We start from the raw sequence: 21,840 nt of genomic DNA, 5'->3' as shown, positions 1-21,840 counted from the left end.
CTCTAAGGGGGGGATAATGTCACAACTAGGAATTCTGATGCTTTGTAAAACCCTTAACATAGATAACATTGTAGTTAAAACTTGAAAACATGTATGGTGCTTATTCAATGACCACAAAATTCCATCAGATACTCTATACAAACATTCAAATAGTCAACAAAAGGTTGGAAACCCTAAAAATCCCGGTTCAAGTCCATTTTGGACTAGGATTTTCTTATTGGGCCTAATAGGCCAATAAGCCTTCAATTTGACTATGTTGGGCTTAGAACCTTCAAATGAACCATAAATCAATTCTTTTATGCACATTGGGCCGTGAACCCCCTCTAAAAGCCCAATGGGCCGAAAACCTACTTAATGGGCTCAAGGTTTCGAACAAAATCAAACAATGGCCCAAGAATAAACCACTTCCTTCCTCCTAAGCCGACGAATTTGGCCCATGTAAAGGAAAAGAATCAGGAATAAAAATAAAGGAGAATTGGAGGATTTTTGTGCACTTGCCACCTCTTTATTGCATGGTGGGTTTCCATGCAAGTCAACTCACTCCTTCTCTCCTCTCTTCTTCTTCTTCTCGGCCGATTCCCACTCTCTCCACCTCATTCTCTTTCAAAATATCTCAAGAATACTCTCTCAAGAACTCATCCTCCATCTATCAAAAATTTCGAGAATCACAAAAGCTCCAAGAATATTCTTCCCTAATATCACCAATCCTTGGTAAGTTGTTGTTTTGATTCATAACTTAGCTTTTGATTTCCTCAAAAATCTCCCCATAACTCATGCAAAATTCGTGATTTTGCTTCTTAGAACACATCTAAGCCAAAGACCTCTCAAGAAGCTTGCTAGGCCGAAAGACCTCATCATTTCTTCCATTTCTCTTCAAAACCGAACCCACAAACTGAAGGTGAGTTCATACCCCTCTATTTTCGGTTTTCACAAGTTTTATGGGGGACAATACAAGTAAAATGTGTAGATCTATGTGCATGTGTATGTTATGTGTGATTTCATGTGTTTATGTGGTAAATATGTAACAAAAAGGAAAGAAATCTCGATATCTATGGCATAAGAAGGAAAATAAACATGATCTAAGATATATTACACTAAACAAGTCAAGAAAAATTACCCTCTAAGGTTATAATAAACATATTGCATCATAAAACTCATTTTTGGACTATATTTGTCAAATAAACAAAAGTTGGGTTAAAAATTGTCATTCACGGTTTTCTTAAGGACCAAAAGAGTCAAAACAGTTAAAATAAATGTTTTTATGAATATTATGCTCTTCAAAGGACTAGAAATGTGATTTGTAGCTTAATGGGCCAATTTTTGGGCTTTTCGGCCCATAGGCCCAAAAATTGCGAAAAATGTGATTTTCAAGGGGTTGAAATGGTAAATTTCTCAAAACAGGGGGTAAAAGGGTAAGCAAAACTATTTCAGGGGTTAAAATGATTTTTTTTCCAAAAAGGATCAAAAATGTAAAGTTTTTGGAATTTGGGTCAAAATTGTAAAAGTTGCGAAAAGTTTGGACTTAAACTCAAAAACTCTTTGCTGAAAGGGCTGAAACTGCCAAAGAGTAAATTTTGAGCTAAAAACATTACTTAAACAAGTCTATGGATCAAAAATGTCAAGAAAATGGTTTTAGGGACCTAAAATGTCTTTTTTTTAAATAAGGGACTAAGATTGTCATTTTTATTGAAGAAGGGCTGAATAGGTCAAACCAATATTTTGAATCAATTATTTTATTATTAAGATATTTGGGTCAAAAATACCCAATTACAACTTATGAAAATAGAATGAAGAATATACATATATTTTTAAATATCGTTATAAACAATCGACAAGCCTCGTGCCGTTATAAATATTAAAAATTGTTCAATCAAGCTTCCGACAATTATACTATACCTAAAACAAGTAAATATTCAAATTGTTGGGCTTGAAAGATCCTAATCATGCTTATTGGGCCTTCGTGGCCCATTGACATGACTTTCGGGCCTAACAATGATAACATATGTCTATTGGGCCTCCTATGACCCAATTACATGCTTAATGGACCCTCAATGGTTTTTACATGTTATTGGGCCTCAGTGGCCCATTATTCATTACTAGTAAGGTCCAAGTAAATTATATGCGAAAGGGGCCAACGCGCTTTTCGTATACTCGACAGCCTTATATAATATACGAAATTAGTAGGGCCTAGTAGTCCTCTTCTCCTCGTCTGTTAGGCTTACCTTCTTTTCGTATAAAATAAAATTTGATCATTAATCAAGGTTAATCAAACTCATGTGGATTGAGTGAGTAATAACAGGTGACACCAATAAGTGTCGGTCGTAGTCTGTAGTTGTAATCAAAGTCTCCTGGAGGGAGAGCGAGAGTTTGTGTATAGATCTATACGGGGGTGACTCCCCCACACCTAAGTTGTTCGCTACAGTTAGACTCGGCCAGTCTAGGGTGACAAAGTCTTAAGATCAAATTTGGTGTTCATTAGAATACTAAGACAGACGAACTAGTCATTATCATGCATGGTTATAACGACTCACGTAGAAATCCGACATCATTAATCAGGGGAAATCATTAATCAAAGGAAGATCATTAATCAAGGGAAATCATATTCATTCGATGTAACGATTCAATGAAGCAAAACAATCATAACTTTTATTCGGAAGACATCGGGTTTTCCGGGGAAATAAATCTTACTCACTTGTACTTTCAAACATTATAATGCAAAAACTTCTCATTTATTCATGTTTTGAAATCATTCACGCATATACTTACAAGATCATCACAATATTTTTCAGAAAGTTTTATTACAGAAAATATCGGATTTTCTGGGTTTTGCCAATGACATAAACTACTTTACCTCAAACACACTTATGAACTCACCAACATTATATATGTTGACCGTTTTCAAAATAACTTGTATTCTCAGGTAATCATTAGACAAAGAGGCATCTGGTGTGTTGAAAGTTTCCTTTTGTAGTAGCTAATCACCAAACACTTTATATTTTGAAATCATGTAATGTAAACCTTGTACTCGATGTAAACAATGCCAGTTGTACTATGTAAGGGTTGGTGATGCATGTGTTATGTTTCATATATATTCATTGTGATGATATTTCAATTTAAGTCACGCGAGCCCTCGGACGTTTCCGCCGCCTGGTTCGAGGGTGTGACAGTGAGTGTGGGCGGGGGCCCGTATCTCACTACCAGTAGGAGCATGGACGGGGTTCCATGACTCATCAGTAACAGGACAGGGGCGAGGCCTAAGTTAGGTGAGGCCTTGGAACAAGAGTATAGTAGAGTATGTTTAGCTATTTGTCAGGTGCTATGTTATATGTTTGTATGTGTTTAGTGGGCGAGGCCCAGACACAGGCGGGGCCTAAGAGAAACAGATATGTATACCGAGCGGGGCTCGATGCCAGGCGTGGCCTGATGCCGGGCAGGGCCTGATGCCGGAGTTAGTCCGATGACGGGAAAGTCCCGATGCAGCGGGCGGGGGCCCAGTGTGTGGTTATGTATGTGGTATGTGGTAGATTGGGGAACTCACTAAGCTGTGTGCTTACGGTTTTCGGTTTTGGTTTCAGGTACTTGAGGTAGCGGAGGGAGGAGGTCGGGGTGATCGCATGGCACACACCATTATTTTTTTAGCCTGGGATGTTTTACTCTGATATAAAAAGAATATGTTTTGGGTTTATACTCTGATTGGATATAACACTTTTGCTTATGAATGAAATGGTTGATAATTATGCCTTTTTATTAATGATTTAAAATGAAATTTTCGGACCGTATTTTTAAGGATGTTACAAGTTGGTATCAGAGCCTTGGTTTGAGGGATTCAGACACACTCTCGGGTGTGTCTGAACTCAAACTAAGGACTTGGTATGAAAATTTTCAAAAGTAAAATCATTTAAAAATAAGGTTTAAAAAGAGAAAAAGAGAAAAGGGTGTGGGGCATGCAATCAGCCGAGTTCAAGTAAGTTCTCCCAAATTACCCATACAAGTTTATGTTATGCTATGTTTATTAGAACTGCATGCTAGATTAGGACTAAGGATCTAGGAGGATGCCTTATGTGCATGTTATATGTGTATGATCTTTATGTGTTGCATGCTAGTACAGATTCCTGAGTAAGGGATAGAGAAGTATGATTGGATTATGTGGTTAGATTTTCCTTTTGTCTGAATGCTACTTGCTTTGTGCTTTGTGGGAGTCTGAGTGATGGGAGTTAGTCATTAGGTGAATACGTTAAGTCACATGTGATCAGGGTTGAATAATCTCAGAATTCTGGATTTGGCCCTATTGCGCAACTCTCGTCTGAGTCTAACCGTTGTAAGGACGAGTCCTTTACTCGAAGGATTATCTGAGCCTCGTCACATGTGATGGTATTCAGGTAGTGGCTAATTGGCATTACGAGGATACCTTCAATAGCTGAGGACTGGGTGGGGGTTGGAGGTTACCCTAGGGCAAGCCTAGGATGAGAGTAGTACTGGGAGCAATAGTAGTAGTAAGGGACTTGGAGGAGTCAAGGCAATTCTTGAGGAAAGTACGGATAGATGTGGAAGGTAGTAGGGGCCCATACTACTGAAAGCAGAGGATCTGTACTCGATTCAAGAATGGCCGAGGTAAAAACAGGGAACTTGTAGTGCGTGTGTGGTCCCTCGGTAGTGATGTGTATTCTGATGGTTGTTATGGTATGTTTTGAGAATGGTGACGTTGCGTGAGAGACCAGTGGGTGGATCAGGCGCCGGAGAGGGATCAGGCTCAGGTTCAGGAGCCGAGCAGATCGAGGAGCGGATGAGAGAGTTTATTTCAGCTGAGGTTTCGTGCAGTATTCTAGACCAGACTCCTATGATCTTTGGTTCGGTCAAGGAGGGTGTTTTGGAGCTTCTGAATGAAAAGATGGGAGCTTTTTGTACTGAGATAATGGCCATGATGGGGGCGCGTTCGCTGACTTCCCGATAGTTTAGAGCTTGTGGAGCTCCGGATTACCATGGGGCCAAGGACCCCATCGCTAGCAGGAGGTGGTTGGCCGATGTTGCCAACACTTTCTGTACGAGCCGATGTCCCGAGGGGGACAAGGTTCGACTTGCCTCTTGTCTTCTAAAGGACAGAGCACGGGATTGGTGGGAGGAGGTTGGTCATGCCATTGGGGATGATGTCGCGTTGGACGCGATGACAAAGAGTGATTTCTCGACTAGATTCAGGGCTGAGTTTGCACCAGTGATTGAGGTGCAACAGTTAGCATGAGAGTTTCAGGATTTGCAGCAGACTACAGAGTCAGTGGCGGAGATCACCGCCAAGTTCAGGGAGAGGGCTCTTCTTGTTCCGCAGTATATCGCAGACGAGGAGATGAAGAAGGCCCGATATAACGAGATGCTGAGGAGTGACATCAGGGATTTTGTGAGCAGGTCCAGCTGCAAGACGCTGGAGGGTATGATTGCTCGGGCCAGGGAGAGGGAGATTGATCTGGAGCATCTCAGGAAGAGGAAGCCGAAGGAGGTTCAGGTAGCTGCAAGTTCAGGAAAGAGACCCAAAGGGTCGGATGTGAGATCGAGAGATTATCAGGGCCGCAGTCGCTGTGGCAAGTGTGGCAGGACGCACGAGGGTGCATGCAGGAGTGGTAGTGGTGGTGATTCGGGCTGCTTCAGGTGCGGCCGGACTGGTCATTTCAGTAGGGATTGTATTGCTACCACCACTTAGGGATCAAACCTGATATGTTTCCATTGCAGTCAGAGGGGCCACAAGAAGGCCCAGTGTCCGAGTTTGCTTCCAGCAGGACATGTGATGGCACCTGCCCCTGCAACCATAAGGATCATCGACGGCCGTTAGGGCTGAGTAGAGGCGCCTGCGGTGGGGAGCAGGGCTTTTCAGCTGTCTATAGTGGAGACACGTGCAGCACCGGACGTCGCAATATCATATGCCATCTGCATACCATGGATTTTCGGGCGGTAGTGCATAGTGGTACCCCTTTTGAACCGGTTCACAGGATGCAGTCATTGTAGCAGGTGTGAGTGGGGTTCGAGAAGTGTTCTGTTAGTCTTCAAGAGCAGTTCGGGTTTGATGCTAGGGAGTTTTTGGATCACTAGCTGCAGTAAGCGTTGGATTATTAGAAGATTTGTCATGGGATAATAGGAAGGAGTGGGAATCCTTTCCAAGCTGTGATCTGTAAGGATTTGGCAAGATCAAAGTGGGGGAGAACCCTCTAAGTATTCAGGAGCAGTAGCATGCTAAACCTAGAGAAATTAGTGACCTTCGAGAAGGAAAGGAAAGCAGTCCGAGGGGCTGTGTAGGTAGAGGAGTGCATGAGTTGGGAGTTTGAGAAACTTCCCAACGTTGAGATTGTATATTATGACAGCTGAGGTCTAGTTTGGGAAACCAGGTCGGAGGATCGCCATCAGGACTCGAGTAAGTCGGGATGTAGATTGTGCGAATGACCGGCATGGGATGCTTCCGGATTAGTAGTCAGTGGCAGAGACAGCATGGAGAGTGTGGTAAGACTACGGGATAGTCGCAACATTCGTTAGTAGTCAGTCATAGGGGTATGGGCGAGGGCCCTTATCTCCTAAGTCGGAGGAGTGTGGGCGAGGGCCCGTATCTCCTAGTTAGCGGAGTTGGGCGAGGCCCGTGTTTCCTAGTTAGCATGATAGGAATCAGGAAAGGATAATTCGTTGAGATTAGTAGGGAGTTGGCCTGCCTAGCCCTAGAAAGGTGAGACCTTGGGAGAGGCCGCTCCAAGAATTAGTGGGTGAGACCCGTGGGCGAGGCCCGTATGTTAGTATTAGGGCAGGTGGGACCTGGTAGAGACCTTAGGGTCAAGATATGGGATCGATGATCCCAGGACTTGTAGAGCTAGAGTGGCAGGTTATATGGAACAGTTTAGATAGCTGAAGTTTCCGTCGGGAGTCGCTGAGAGCGACTGAGCGGTTGAGCTTGGGTTCAGTAACCAGTGGGAGTCCGGTAACGTAGTTAATGGCAGAATAGTTGGGATCAGCGTGGTCTTGGTTCATGCGGAAGGCGGATAAGAGACATCAGGACCTTCAGTCAGGGGCAGTAATGATAAGAGAAGTTGTCGTGGGACAACTAGTTGATCGAGAAGTGCTATGCCTCTCACAGCAGGGTTAAATAATCTCAGGGGGAAGGGTTTGATCCTGTTGCGCAGCTCTCGTATGAGTCTAACCGTTGCAGGGATGAATCTTTTACTCGAAGGATTATCTGATCCATTCGTTGGGATAGGATGTCAGCACCAGGACATAGCAAGAGAGAACACTCAGTGGCTATCAGTGAAGTGACCAGCACTGGGAGTGACTGGAGAGGTGAATACAGCGAAGGGTACATCCTTCATAGAGGAAGGAAATATTGATGTTTTTGGGAAGCTTCCTTGGGAAGGGCAGTGATCGCGCAAGGAAAAGGGGTGAACCCCTAGAATGTCTAGCATAAGTACTCGGGGAGTACCGAAAGGATTTTCGGTTGGGTGAGAGCCGTGTTCTCAGGATGGCTGGTTATTAGAGTGCTCTCGAGGTGTTATCGGCAAGGATTATTTCTGTCAGGATGACCGGGCGGAAGGTCAATGGAAGTTGTCCTTCGGGGATCAGACCTAGCAGGTGGTGCATGCTTCGAGAAGGAATTGGTGAGCAGAGTGCAGGATAGTTTGTCGTGGCGTACTTCGAGGACGAAGTCTAGTTTAAGTGGGAGAGAGTTGTAACGCCCTGTTCTGAAAGTATTCGTTTATGTATTTCAGAGCCCGAGGTTAGGGGCGCTTCGGTCTTTTATGGGATTTGAGTTTTAGGCGAGGAGGTTTCGGGTCGGGATATGTTGCTAGAAGCGTAAGGCTTCTCGCCACCTTTTCATGGATATAAATTTCATCAGAAACGGACTTAGAATGAAGGAGTTATAGCACTTTGAAGTTATTGACATAAATGGTCCCTAAATTAAATACTTGGCAAGTGAGTCCCATGCATGCAAGAGATGCATGCACGTGTTTGGCTGGGTACGCTCAGAGTCTCAAAACCCTAGTTGTAGGGCATTCCACTATATAAGGAACATAATGGCCCAAACCCTAGCCTCCTTATGTGTCCCTCAACCCCAGAGAAACCCTAGATAGCCGTCCTTTCTCCATTGTGTGGGTGTTTGACCTTGTGAAGCTTAGTTTGGCAAAGAAGAGCTTGGAAGAAGAAAGAAGAAGTTGGCAAGGAAGGATTTGGGTGGCTGGAGCTTATAGATCTGGGATAGCATCATCATTTGAGACACTCTGAAGGTAAAAATCTTCCAACTTTCCTCATAGAAGCTTAGATCTAGGTTTATGGAGCTTTGGACCGTTTTAGGTCCAAAGATTGGGGCTTTATGGTAAAACTTCGTCCTTGAGCTTGGGATTGCCACCCTCAGAGCTAAAAATGTTCCATAAGTAGTAAAGTTGTCATCTTGATGGTCCATTAGTGTTCATGCATGAGATCTAGCTCTCTTATGGAAGTAGAATATCATTTTTTTTGGAGTTTGGGTTGGTTTGGACCAAGTAAAGTTATCAAGTCAATGACTTTATGGATTAAGACGTGTAAAAGGACATGGATCTGAGTTTGTAGCCTCTGGAGTGGAGGAATAAGCACTTAATGGAAAAAGGACGTAACAGGAGGATTACGCTTAGCGTACGCAGATATACGCCCCGCGTAGTCTGTCTCTATGGGCCATGTGTTATTGGGCCTTGGTTTGGGCCATGCTTTGGGTTCTTGGGCTTAGTGGTCCATCAGTAGTCAGATAATATGGGCCAAGGAAATAGTTGGGCTTAGAGTAAGGCCCAATAGAGGGAATGGGCCCAATTTAGCAAATTGGGCTATTAGTGGGCCACTAGTGGGCTTGGGAAGCTTACATAGTGTTGGGCCTTAGTTATGGGCCTTAGATATGGACCAAGTTGGGTTAGGTGTAGAATGGTCATTTTACCCCGGAAGGGTTATTGTATTGGACTAAGCGATGTTTGGTATTGGTAGTCGGGAAGCCGAAGGGTCAGCAGTTCGGGAATTGCCAGTCAGCAGGCAGAGGAGTATCAGCAGGGTTCAGCAGTGCAAGGTGAGTCTCCTCACTGTGTGCATGGGTCTACGACCACAATGTCGGCCCATTTTCTTTGTGTATAGCAGGAAGACCCGGGGGTTAGCCCTAGGCATTATTATGATATATGTTCCGGATTACGATCCGATGTCGGGCGAGGCCCGAGGAATTTTAGTATGCTATTTATACTTGTTGTCTGTGTGATACTTGTATGTACGTGGTAGGGAGGTGAGTGTGGGCGAGGTCCCGTATCTCATCACTATCCGAGTATGGACGGGGTTTCGTATCTCATTAGTAGCAGAGCAGGGGCGAGGCCCGAGTTAGGAGGGAGGTGAGTGTGGGCGGGGGCCCGTATCTCACTTCCAGCAGGAGTGTGGACGGGGTTCCATGACTCATCAGTAACAGGACAGGAGCGAGGCCCAAGTTAGGAGAGGCCTTGGAACAAGAGTATAGTAGACTATGTTTAGCTATTTGTCAGGTGATATGTTATATGTTTGTGTGTGTTTAGTGGGCGAGGCCTAGAGACAGGCGGGGCCTAAGAGAAACAGATCTGTATACCGAGTGGGGCTCGATGCCAGGCGGGGCCTGATGCCGGGCGGGGCCCGATGTCGGAGTTAGTCCGATGCTGGGCAAGTCTTGATGCAGCGGGCGGGGGCCCAGTATGTGTTTATATATGTGGTATGTGGTAGATTAGGGAACTCACTAAGCTTCATGCTTACGGTTTTCGGTTTTGGTTTCAGGTACTTCAGGTAGCGGAGGGAGGAGCTCGGGGTGATCGCATGGCACACATCATTATTTGTTTAGCCTGGGATGTTTTACTCTGATATAAAAAGAATATGTTTTGGGTTTATACTCTGATTGGATATAACACTTTTGCTTATGAATGAAATGGTTGATAATTATGCCTTTTATTAATGATTTAAAATGAAATTTTCGGACCATATTTTTAAGGATGTTATATGGGATTATGCCATTCTGGAGATACTCCACAATGAGTTGGGTCCATGATCGCAGATTTCTTTGAGGATCATGTTCGTTGGGATCCCTTTGAGGAGGTACCTAGGGTCAGGATCTTCAATAGCAACTACGCTTGTCGGTCGTTTAGGATCTTCTGATTTGTCGGAGAGGGTTTATATGCCTGGGGTTACTATGTGGGTTATAGGGATCTTCGTTTCTGGTGGGATCGTAAGGGAAGATCCTAAGTTGGCTAATGTGTCTGCTTCTATGTTTTCTTCTCTGGGAACTTGGGTTAGGCTAAAGTTCTCGAAATTAGAAGCTAATTTTTTTAGGATCTCTAGATATAGTGATAATCTTTCACCTTACACTGCATAAGATCCATTAAAGTGATCCGTTAGTAATAAAGAATCAAAAAATACCTTGAGATACCTGATTTGAAGATCCTTAGCCAATTGTAGTCCCATGACGAGTGTTTCGTATTCTGCTTCGTTATTGATAATGTTGAATTCGCAACTAACTGCTTGGGGTAGGATGTCCCCCTGTGGCGACATTAGTATGATCCCTAGCCCTATTCCTTTTTTATTTGAAGCTCCGTCTGTGAACAGCGTCCATTTTCCCAAGTGTTCATCTTCTAGGAGTTGCTTGGCCTCCATGTCTACTTCGTTTCGTATATCATCACCAAAGTCTGCCACAAAGTATGCTAATGCTTCTGACTTTATGGCGAATCTTGGTTCGTATCTGATGTCGAACGTGCTTAACTTCACCGACCATTTTTCCATCCTTCCCGACATTTCTGGTTTTCTCATGACGTTCTTAATAGGATAATTAGTTTTTACATGTATAGTATGTGTTTTGAAATAATGTCTTAATTTAGTAAAAGTAGTTGCTAAGGCAAGAATTAATTTTTCGAGGTGAGAGTACGTGGTTTCAGGATCCAGAATACTTTTACATACATAGTAGATAGGATGTTGGTCTCCGTTAAGATCCTTGGCCAAGACAACACTTACTGCGTTTGAGGATACTGAGAGGTAAAGGAGGAGTGGTTTCCCGTCTATGGGCTTTACCAGTAATGGCGCAGATCTCAAGTATTTTTTGAGTTCCTGAAAGGCTTTTTCGTGATGTTCAGTCCATTCGAACCTTTTGTTCATCTTCAAGATGTTGTAGAAGGGTTTACATCTTTCTGAGGATCTTCAAATGTACCTGTTGAGCGCCGCTACCCTTCCGGTTAGCCTTTGGATGTCTTATGTTGAAGATGGAGATTTCAGCTCGATGATTTCTTTGATCTGTTATGGGCTTGCTTCGATTCCTCTCTTGGTTACCAAATATCCAAGGAACTTTCCCGACTTCTTCCCAAAGTGGCATTTGAGTGGATTCAACTTCGTATTGTATTCGTCTAGGATGTCAAATGCCTCTTTAAGATCCCTGAGATGATCTTCATCTTTCATTGATTTCACCACTATGTCATCTATGTAGACTTCCATGGTGTCCCCCAGCTTGTCTTTAAACATCCGATTCACTAGTCTCTGATATGTTGCACCTGCATTTTTAAGACCAAAAGGCATTACAGTGTAACAATATATACATGTTGGTGTTATGAATGATATATCTTCCTGGTCGGATGGTTCCATCTGGATTTGCTGGAATCCTGCTGAAGCATCCATGAAGGTTAAGTGTTCATGGCCAGCCGTCGCATCTATCATAGAGTCAATATGCGGCAGAGGTAAAGGATCCTTAGGACAATACTTGTTAAGATCCATGTAGTCTACACATACTCGCCATTTGCTATTTTTCTTTTGTACGACAACCACGTTAGCCAGCCATCTTGGGAACTTTACTTCCTTGATCACTCCTTTTTTAAGGAGCTTCTCTACTTCTTCTTGGATGATCTGATTCCTTTCAGGCGAAAACTTTCTTTTCTTTTGGTGTATTGGTCTGAAATAAGGATCAATATTATGTTTTTGAGTGATAATACTCTTCTCTATACCTATCATATCTTTGTGTTTCCATGCGAATGTTTTGCTTCTGGTTCTCAGTAATCTTAGTAGATCTTGCTCAATTTGCTCAGGCATTGAGGATCCTATAAGGACTTTAGCTTCAGGATCCTTGATGCCCAAGGGCACTTCCTTCACATCTTGTTCCTTTGTTTCTAGGACGTGTTGTGCCCCCTGCCTTAATTGCTATGCTTGCTGAGGTTTGGTCGTAGATTTCATAGAGGTTTTATAGCATTCTTTCGATTCTTGTTGATCTCCCATGATCATCACTGTTCCCCCACGGAGTAGGCAATTTTACACACTGATGATATGTTGATGGAACCACTTTCATCTCGTGGATCCAAGGTCTACCTAGTATCACATTATAAGAAGAGGTGTCAATAACACAAAAATTTTGTATAGAGTTTACCCCCTCTATTATATTGGTAACATTATTTCCCCAATCGTGTGTTCCGTCTCTCCGTTAAATCCTATAAGGACCGAGGATCTCTTGATTGTTTCTGCTTTTAGGATGTTCATCCTTTTTAGTGCATCTAGGAGCACGATGTTGACCGAGGATCCTCCATGAACAACGATCCTTCTCACGAAATGGTTAGCCATGTACAGTGTTATCACGAGTCCATCATGGTGAGGATCCTGAATCCCTTCCCTGTCCGTCTCGTCAAATGTGATTTCTTTTTCACTGTTAACCATGGTATTCTTCCGTGGTCTATCTTCGTTTTCTATTTTAGAGACCTTGGCTTGTCTTTTAGCCTGAGATAACGTTAATTATCTTAGCGTTGGAGGGTGGAGATTCGGGTTTCTCTGGGATCTTGTGGCCATCTGGGCTGTTCTCTTTGGATTTTTCTCTTTTTCTCCCGAGGATCTCTTTGAGGTGTCCCTTACTAAGGAGGTAACTTATTTCTTTTCTTAGGGCTATGCAGTCCTCCGTAATGTGACTGCAGTCTTCGTGGTAAGCACACCATTTGGACTTGTCTTTCCAACTGCTGGATTTGTTATCCCTCTTTGGCCATCTTGATTTCTCTCCAAGATCCTGCATAGCATGAATTATACCTGAAACATCCACATAAAAACAATAGTCGGTGATCCTAGGAAGTTCCTCTTCTTCTCCTTCATCCTCGAGGGCATTAACCCTGTGATGATCCGGTTTGGAATAGGGCTTTGATTTGTAGGATCTTGGGGTTGAGGATTCGGCCATCCTGTTGGGGTTCTCATATTGAATTGAAGGATTGCTTCTCTTCTGTATTTCTTTGTCCTCTTCAAGCCTTATGAATCTTAACGCTTGGAACCTGACTTCGTCCAATCTTTTGCATGGGTTCATCACAAGGTATTCATAGAAGGGAGAATCCTTCCTTAGTCCCATCTTGAAGGCCTCTACAGCAGTAGCCATGGCGATTTTGGGGATAATCAGAGCTTCCCTGTTGAACCTATTAACGAAATCCAGAAGTCTTTCCTTAGGATCCCGAACCACTTGATAGAGATCACTAGTGATCTTCTCGAAGGTTTTGCTGTAAGAAAACTGGTTATTGAAAATATTGACTAAGTGTGCAAAAGAAGTAATAGAGTATGGGGGAACGTTTAGCAGCCATTTGATAGTTGATCCTGTAAGGGTTGATCCAAAGCCTTTACATAGGCAAGCTTCCTTCAAGTGCCCTGGAACGGGAATGATCTCCATCCTTTCTCGGTATTGTGCTATGTGCTCTTCAGGATCCATAGTTCCATCTTAAAGCTTCATGCTAGGAGTTTGGAAGTGCTTAGGAACTTCGGTATCGGCTCTTGCGGGAGCAAATCTCAAGATCCCGTGACTCGTTGGTGATGCTTCTGGTGTGGGTTGGACCACCCCGGGTACACTTGAGATCATTTTTCTCAACTGCTGAAGTTCTCTGGCCATGTTTGGGTTTAATCCTGCATCAACGTTAGTATAGTTAGTATTAATAGTATTGTTGTTTAATAAGTTACTAGAATCAAGGTTTCTAGGAGTGTTTAAAGGCTCATTGAGATCATTGATCATAGTTGCTCGGTTGTCCATAGTTGTCCTCCAGAGTGACGCCACAGTGGTAGGAACCTTGTTCTTATGACGATTTTCTGAGGATCCTGCATTATCGAAGTCCAGGATCCTTGGTTGCATTGTTGTGGGCATCGTTTCCTGGAATTTATGAAATTCCGCCTTCATCCTCTCCACTTTTTCGATTAGTTCTCTATTCTCCTCCTGTTGTCGGGTCACCTGTTGCGTCATTTTCCTCATCATAGCGAAAAGTTCTACAGTAGTGAGTGAGGTAGTCAGATCCTGGAGTCCTGAGGATCCCAAACTTCCTTGATTAGCGATGGAGGGGGTGCTTTTCTTGGATGTATCAGGCGTTTTCCTCTGATTTGGGGGTCCACTTGGAGGAGGTGGTAGTGTTTGGTTGGAATGGAAAGAATAGAGGACGAAGAAAGGATCGGTTGTGTAGAGAGGATTTTTTTCGAGGATTTTGAACACCACGGCGCCACGGTGGGCGCCAAATTGTTTTGGTCAAAAATTACACAAGTACTAATCAACCAAATTGAATGAGAGGCTGTGATGTTCGAATTGTGCAATAGCAAATGATAAATAGAGTGAGACAATGGTTTACAAGGAAAGCCCTTGATCCTTGTTAGGATCTCCGGTACAAAACCTTGGGAGGTGACAATTATCACCTGCCTTGATGATTTTATTAATGTAAAGTGATGATTACAGAGGATATTCTCGTAAGAACAAGTGAATAATCTCGTAAAGTAAGCTTTTAGCAAAAAATAGTGTGTTGTGTGCGAGATACAAGTTTCAATTTATATTCTAAACTAGCCAACATGATGTCCGATATTCCCGGGATCCTCTATGACCAGCTTCACGAACGTTATTTGACCAAGTATTCTGGGTCTTTATCATAGTTGAGATGATTATTCGTTGAGAATTGGTCTTCCCTTGACTACTTCTACATTTATATAAATTGTGAACATAATATAGCCGTTATAAATGTTAATAAAAATAATAAGGGTGATTTTCGGGATCCTGAGATAGCTGAGGATCCTGAATATTTCGAGGATCCTGGCCCTAACATTCACAATAAGATCAAGTTGAGTCTTCTTAGGAGGAAGAAAAGGAGGGATCTTTTCCTTTTTTACCACAAGAAGGCCACAAGACATGTCATCGTCAAGCTCAGATAAGGCAAATCGCGCACTAGAGCGAGTGTTTTTGGATCCTACAAATTGAGAAGGATCCCTATAAGTTCAGGATCCTAATATCGAAACAGATAAATACACTAAGAAGGATCCTTACCCGTGGCCATTAAATATGTGGTGGATAAACCTTCTTGAAGGCTAGGACACTTAAACTTGAATGATATGACGTCTATAGATAAAGCTAGAAAACTCATGATGTTGTCCTCGGTATCCTCAGTGACAGGAAAAGCTTTTCCAAACTTGAAACCTGCATCAAAATAAACAAAATAAGAAGGGTAAATCCTTAGATCCTCAAGACTAACAAATAGATCCTACCCTTTTCAACCCAAGATTTGGGCAAGAGATCCCAACCATCAATAGAATCACGCCTCACAAAAAAAGTATTTTTCCTTCCAGGCTCCGTCGTTATGTTTTGTTTTCAGAATAAGAGGAGGTTTTTTGGTCTTGACCTTGAGCACAAAACGTGAATTTCCAAAATTAGAAAGTTCATAAACATAAGTCAACTCGGCATGGCCTATGTCCAAATTGTGAGAATAGTTCACTCGATCGATCCAGTATAAAATCCTCCATATGATGGGCATTGCTTGAATATACAAAATATTTGTGGATTGAAAGAAATCGGAAATGATTCCCGAAAAAGGGTATTTGAGACCAAAAGAAAAAGGATATTCATGGAAGCAACCTAGGAAGGAGAAACGAAATCAGACCGAATAGAAGCTTCGAAGGACCTGAAGATTACATTAGAGGGAAGAGCTCCATTCGCTTTGAGAGACTGCATGTCTTCGTCGTCGAAGGAGCAGACCTCATCATAGGCCAAGATCCCTTGATCAATGAAGTCATTTTCAGGAAAGGCAGTAATGCTAGCACGAGAACGGGTTGCCTTCTTACCCATGATCGGAAAAAAGGAACAAACAAAAGAAGAAGAAAGAAAAAGGAATTACCTTTAGAGGTGACGGGAGATGATCGGGAGAGATGTTGAAGACGGTAAAAGGAATCGACAGGTTCACCCTATTTAACCTAATGACAGAGGAGAGAGGGTATGATTTAACTGTGTGATCATTACTATTGAACAGATAGACCCAATCCGATTATGCTTTAAAATTCAAATCTATTATCTCTTTTATTCATTATTTTTGTAAATTATGCCTCTAAATATATGAAACTAACATTAATATTTCGCAGGTATAATTTGGGAGCAATTGTTAGGGGAAGGATCCCAGAATCGTATTCATGATCCTTAATATTACTGAAATCTCACGATCCTTAAATATATCACAGGATCCTGATTATTATCACTAATATTTCCTAACACTTATAACAGCTATATCTACTTTATGTTTCTCACATGTGCAAAATTATTAAACCTGAGACTCATTCTCAACGGAGAGTCACTTCAACCAAACATAAGACTCGGGGATACCAAGTCAAACAACATGCAAATACTTGTTCAAGGAGGATCCCAAAAATCACAGACTTCTTGTATATTAGCTTAAACTATAAATAACACCTATAAATCGTACACAATACACACAATTGGCTCTACCATTATACGGGTACTCGTATTACCTTCATTATCGTTGTAATCTTATATTTAAATCAATAAAACACACCAAGGCAGGTGATCATTATCTCCTCCGAAGGTTTTATGCTGGAGATCCTATAAAGGATCAAGGGCTTTCCTTGTAACTCACTTGCCTCACTTTGATCATTCTTCTATACTTACATTGCACTAACACCACAGCCTCCCATACAATTTGGTTGAATTGCACTTGATCAATTTTTGACCAAAACAAAGTTGCTAAAAAAACTTGTCGAAGAAAAGCTACAGGTAGAACAAGAGAGTAAAACAATCAAAGCTCTAACTGAAGAGCTGCTGAAGAAACAAACCACAAAAGTTCGTCCGTCACCACCAAAGACTTCCGCAACCTTAAAGAAATCATCCAAAACATTTACTGGAACGAAGTTTATCTCAAGAGACAACACTTTTGGAAATGATCCAATAAATATGTCTCATGATCCATCGAAATCAGGCCCAATATTTGTTCAAGCCTCGCTGTCTGGAAAATACCGTTACATTATAGAAGCCTCCAACAGAACTAGTTGTATCTTCATCAAATTCCACAAATTATCCTTCCAAAGACCTAAAGTCTACAGTTGGGTTAGGATATTCTTCAGCCAACTTAAAGATTCTTGAAGCTAAAGTTGATCTCGTCTTAGAACAACTTGCCAAGTCGCCCTCGGCTCTAATTCATCCTCCAGTAGCTCCATCAATCACCTCTAAAGATCTTGAAAAAGCTCTTCATAAGGTTCTTTTTGAATCCACTATTCAAGTAGACTCTCAACTTAACTGCCTTAAGGATTTTCAAACTTCCATAACAACTATCCTCAATGCTCTCTCCAAGGATATTTCGGATCACAAGACTTCCATTAAAACATCTTTGGAATCATTCTTTGAAACTCGAGGAAAGCAACGCGATGATGAAATCAAGAGATTTTGCCAGGATCTTCTTTATTATCGTAATAACACATTGGTCATGACAAGTTTTTGCTCTAAACTTTCCAATGATGTGCAGCTCCTGACCAAGTGGCCTCGTCAAGAGTATCATAAGCTTAATGAATATGTGAACAAGATTGGTACCTTTCTAGATATCGGCAAGATCAACACGGGTGTTGATTCTCTTTTGAGGAATGTTACTCAATCCTTCCTTACAGTCTTCTCCAAGCTTGATAATCTAAAATTTGGGTTCGTGGATAAGGTTGGGTCGTCCTTCACAAAATAGGGAGAAGAATTTCATACCTCCCCAAAGGATTCTGATGAGAAGAAGACACTTGAAGGAGCCATTAACCACACCTTATATGATGATGATAATGCTTCAAAAAGGCCTCTCGCTCCTTCTTTGTCTCCTCCTACAAATACCAGTCCTCCGAAGTCTCCTCCTAAATACTCACAAATAAAATCATCACCTCCTAAATATTCAACTTCTCCTACAGATCTCAGAAAATCAATGATTATTGAAGAATAAGTTGTTCCTCCCACATAACCAATCTTCATAAATGATTATGGGATGAAAAGACAAAAAGACAACAAAATTCAGATCAAGAACATCAGGACCATCTGGCTACAACACTTCTTCAAGAACAATTTAATAATGAGAAAAGTATTCATTCCTCTCCTTCTAAAGAAATTGACGTGGATCCGTTGTTTCACCCACGGAAATCCTTAATCAGAATGATTGAAGATAAGGACATTGCACCTTTTGAAACTTACGATGTTCCTTTAAGCTCTGAATATCATTGGGATTTACCTATTTCTCCTACCGGGCATTACTTTCCGATTTTTCCTCCACTTGAGTCCTTCAAGCCAAGAAGCGATCCTATGTATGAGGAAAGGTAAAGATCGTTGAACTTTTACTCCAAGCATCAGCAGAAGATATATGGCATGGGTTGGTCCAAAAGAGTCATAATCAAGGTGAAAGGATTCAAGTCACGTTCATTTAGAGGAGCTTCATACTACTCCTATGATATTCAGAGATCCAATGAAGAAGAATATTATCTCACTGAAGAAGACTTCCCCATTGCAAACCCTATTGATCTATTGTGTATTGCCAAAGAATTAAATCGAATGATTCGCTCAAAGAAAACAGCCAGATCTGCTCTCATACCTATCTGAACTAGAAGGTTTGTATCGATAGGATACACTTCAAGTATTAAGAGCAAACATAAAACTAATCTAACCAAAACAATAAACAAAAAGTAAATAACACAGAAGTTTTCCAAATTATTTCTTTCACTAATAAAGAGTTTTGTCTGCACTAGGAAGATGGGTTTGTCACAAAGACGATTGACACAAAGCCACGATCACAACATTACGGTTTGCCCTAATGACGTATATATACTAACCTATACATGTATATCTCATGATTCAAGGGATTGCGTATAATATATACTCATACCGATCTTATAACAAACATATTGGATCTGGATCTATTCTATACTTATCTATATCTTTACCTAATATAAAAAAGATTACAATTGGATAACTGTACTATAAGCAAACGTTGATAAGCTTGATACGTTGACGTTGTAGACGTAGTAGACACTAACACTGATCTATCACTATTAGTGTGTCCTGTGTTTGACTCATCAGATCATAAGGTGTGACCTTACAATCTCTCCCTATCTGATGATGTCAAAACTAATCTTCAGTGAAAGCTTTTGGCTCGTTCTCCCCCTAAGATGAATGCCTTATCAAGTATTTATGAATTGAAGTAGATGGTGGATGAATAGATAAAGAGCTTGAGCTGAGCTGAGAACGTTGACATCACCTTGACTCGACTCCCCTTTAGAATTTGCTTTTCTATAGTTCTAGTAGCGAGATTTCTTCAATAAGATTTTCATTTTTACCAAGATTCTCTCCCCCTTTTTGACATCAGTAGCAAACTTCAAGCAGAATAGAGTTTCAACTTGTAGTCTAGTAAGATTGTAATGTCTCCTGATAGTGTGGAATTAAACTATCATTCACTGACATAGTATTGCAAGATCTCATCAGTGTGTGGTGTCATACGCTGATTCATAAATCTCTTTTATTAGAAGAAAAATGGCAAGAGTGGATAGGTGCGTGTAACATATCATGGACAATGATATACCCATCAACATAGATTTGTCAAGCTCTCATCAGCGTATGGTACATTACGCTAAATCATAAAACTTTAAAGAAGAATATAAGGGCAAGAATGGATTGGTGCATGTGATAGCCTACGGTACATACACTAACATCGGCATAGAATTTCAAACTTTTATTATTGTGTGTTTTTACACAGTGAATCATCAAGTTCTATATTAGAAGACTTGTGGAGAGAATGAATTGTTTTAGTCACGCTAAGGTGAAATCAGCGTGAATCATTAATAGTTTAACTCATCAACAAGAAGTGGTTTAAACTTCCGTATCATGGAGTAAGTTGTAATCTAGAATCAAAGATTCACCGTTAAATCATAATGGTACCTTGTCATACCTCAGCTTAGGAGGTCGGGGACATGAACAACCCTTTTTCATTTAAGAACCAGACAAGTAATTCTTACGCTGATGATTATTCAATCAGGGTATGCTTCCAGAGACAGGGTTAGGTAAGAGATAATTGAATAAAAAATGAACACCTCATCCTTTTTATCGATTTTTTTATTTGGACCGGGCAATATCACTTAGAAAGTTTAAACAATGCTAGACAGTCAGCGTGAGGGGGTGACTTAATGTTCTCAACAGATGATCTCGCTTATGAGAAACTTATAGAGATTTTGTCACATACAACATCATGATTTTAAGGATGATGATGTGTCAAAAGTTGCATACTAGGCTTAGAGTTGCCACCATTAAATTCATTTCCAAAATGGTACAAAAGAATACACAATATAAGACTATAAACAAAAGAATTAGTCAAATAAGAAAATAGTTTAAACAAGGAAATATGTGCAGCTCTTTCAGAAAGTTGATAAAGACTCGTTCCATCAAATCTTTAGAATTGAATGATCATTAATGTATTTCTAATTTCCAATATATCTACCCCTTGAATTTTTTGCTATAAAAGAAAACATAAGTGAGGATAAATAAATCAATATCCAACTCATCTCACCATAAATCAAGAATGATGAAGCTATTTATCATTGTGACGTTGTGGATAGACTCCAAGCTTCTTATTTATCAAGAGCAGAAGAGAAGCAGTGATCAGTATTTGTAACCAACGAGTTAACTGGCTTGAATCCGTAAAACCATTGTGTACTCAAAATCAACACGCTGGCAATCGAGGTTTTATCAGATTATGGAGTAGATGAAAACAATACTTACTGCATCGATGGTTGCTCTTTGCATCCATAATAGTGAGTGGATGAGAAAAAGGGTTTTCGCAGGAATAAGAGGACATGATGCCACTCATTTTCTCAGCACCAAGAGCATTAAGATCTTTCAGGATCTTACAAATTCTAAAGAAGAAAGATCCAAACAAGCTTTAGACAGATCTAAAAGATGAAAAAAGAGAATATATATGTAAATACTATAAGCAAAGGTTAAACAAACTATTGTAAATGTCTGTAAAAACAATAAAAGTAGCATTTGTTTTTGTATTTTTGTGTTTTTTAGAAAGTAATCAAACGCAATCAAAATAGTTAGAAAGAAGTTAAATCATTGAAAGCATGCCAAGATCTGCAATTAATTTGTTTAAAGTGTTCTCGTCCAGCTCCTTAGTGAAAATGTCACCCAACTGATCAGTGGAGGGGATGTAAAATAACTCCATTGTTCCATTTTGAACTATTCCCCTAATTAAATGATGACGGATGTCGATGTTCTTATTCTTGGAATGGTGTACTGGATTTTGTATCATCTAAATGGCACTGGTGTTGTCACAGCAAATGGGTGTCTTTGACAAGATATTGACCATAATCCAAGAGATGATTTTGAATCCATAGAATCTGAGCACAGCACCTTGCAGTAGCAACATATTCATCCTCAACGGTATAACAAGCCACTAATGTCTGCTTTTTGTTGGACTAGCTTACTAATCTTTTTCCAAGCATTTGAGCTCCTCCTAAAGTGCTTTTACGATCAATGCCACATCCGCCATGATCGGAGTTAGTGTATCCCACCAACTTTAACTCAGAGTCACGAGGATACCATAACCC

At 41.1% G+C, this 21,840-nt stretch overlaps 1 protein-coding gene across 1 annotated transcript; it reads right to left on the bottom strand.

Moving 5' to 3' along the window:
• Positions 1 to 12,721: 12,721 nt before the first annotated feature.
• On the bottom strand, positions 12,722 to 13,363 carry LOC145127793 (uncharacterized). The gene has a single exon (XM_079062923.1). The coding sequence runs from the start codon at positions 13,361 to 13,363 to the stop codon at positions 12,722 to 12,724; it is 642 nt and encodes a 213-aa protein (XP_078919049.1).
• Between the last annotated feature and the right edge of the window lie 8,477 nt (positions 13,364 to 21,840).

This window comes from Lactuca virosa, chromosome 1, assembly GCF_052849685.1.
Source record: "Lactuca virosa cultivar CGN04683 chromosome 1, Lactuca_virosa_CGN04683_v6, whole genome shotgun sequence".
Taxonomy (NCBI): domain Eukaryota; kingdom Viridiplantae; phylum Streptophyta; class Magnoliopsida; order Asterales; family Asteraceae; genus Lactuca; species Lactuca virosa.
Note: the sequence above shows the minus strand (reverse complement) of the source record. Positions and strands in the feature narration are given on the sequence as shown.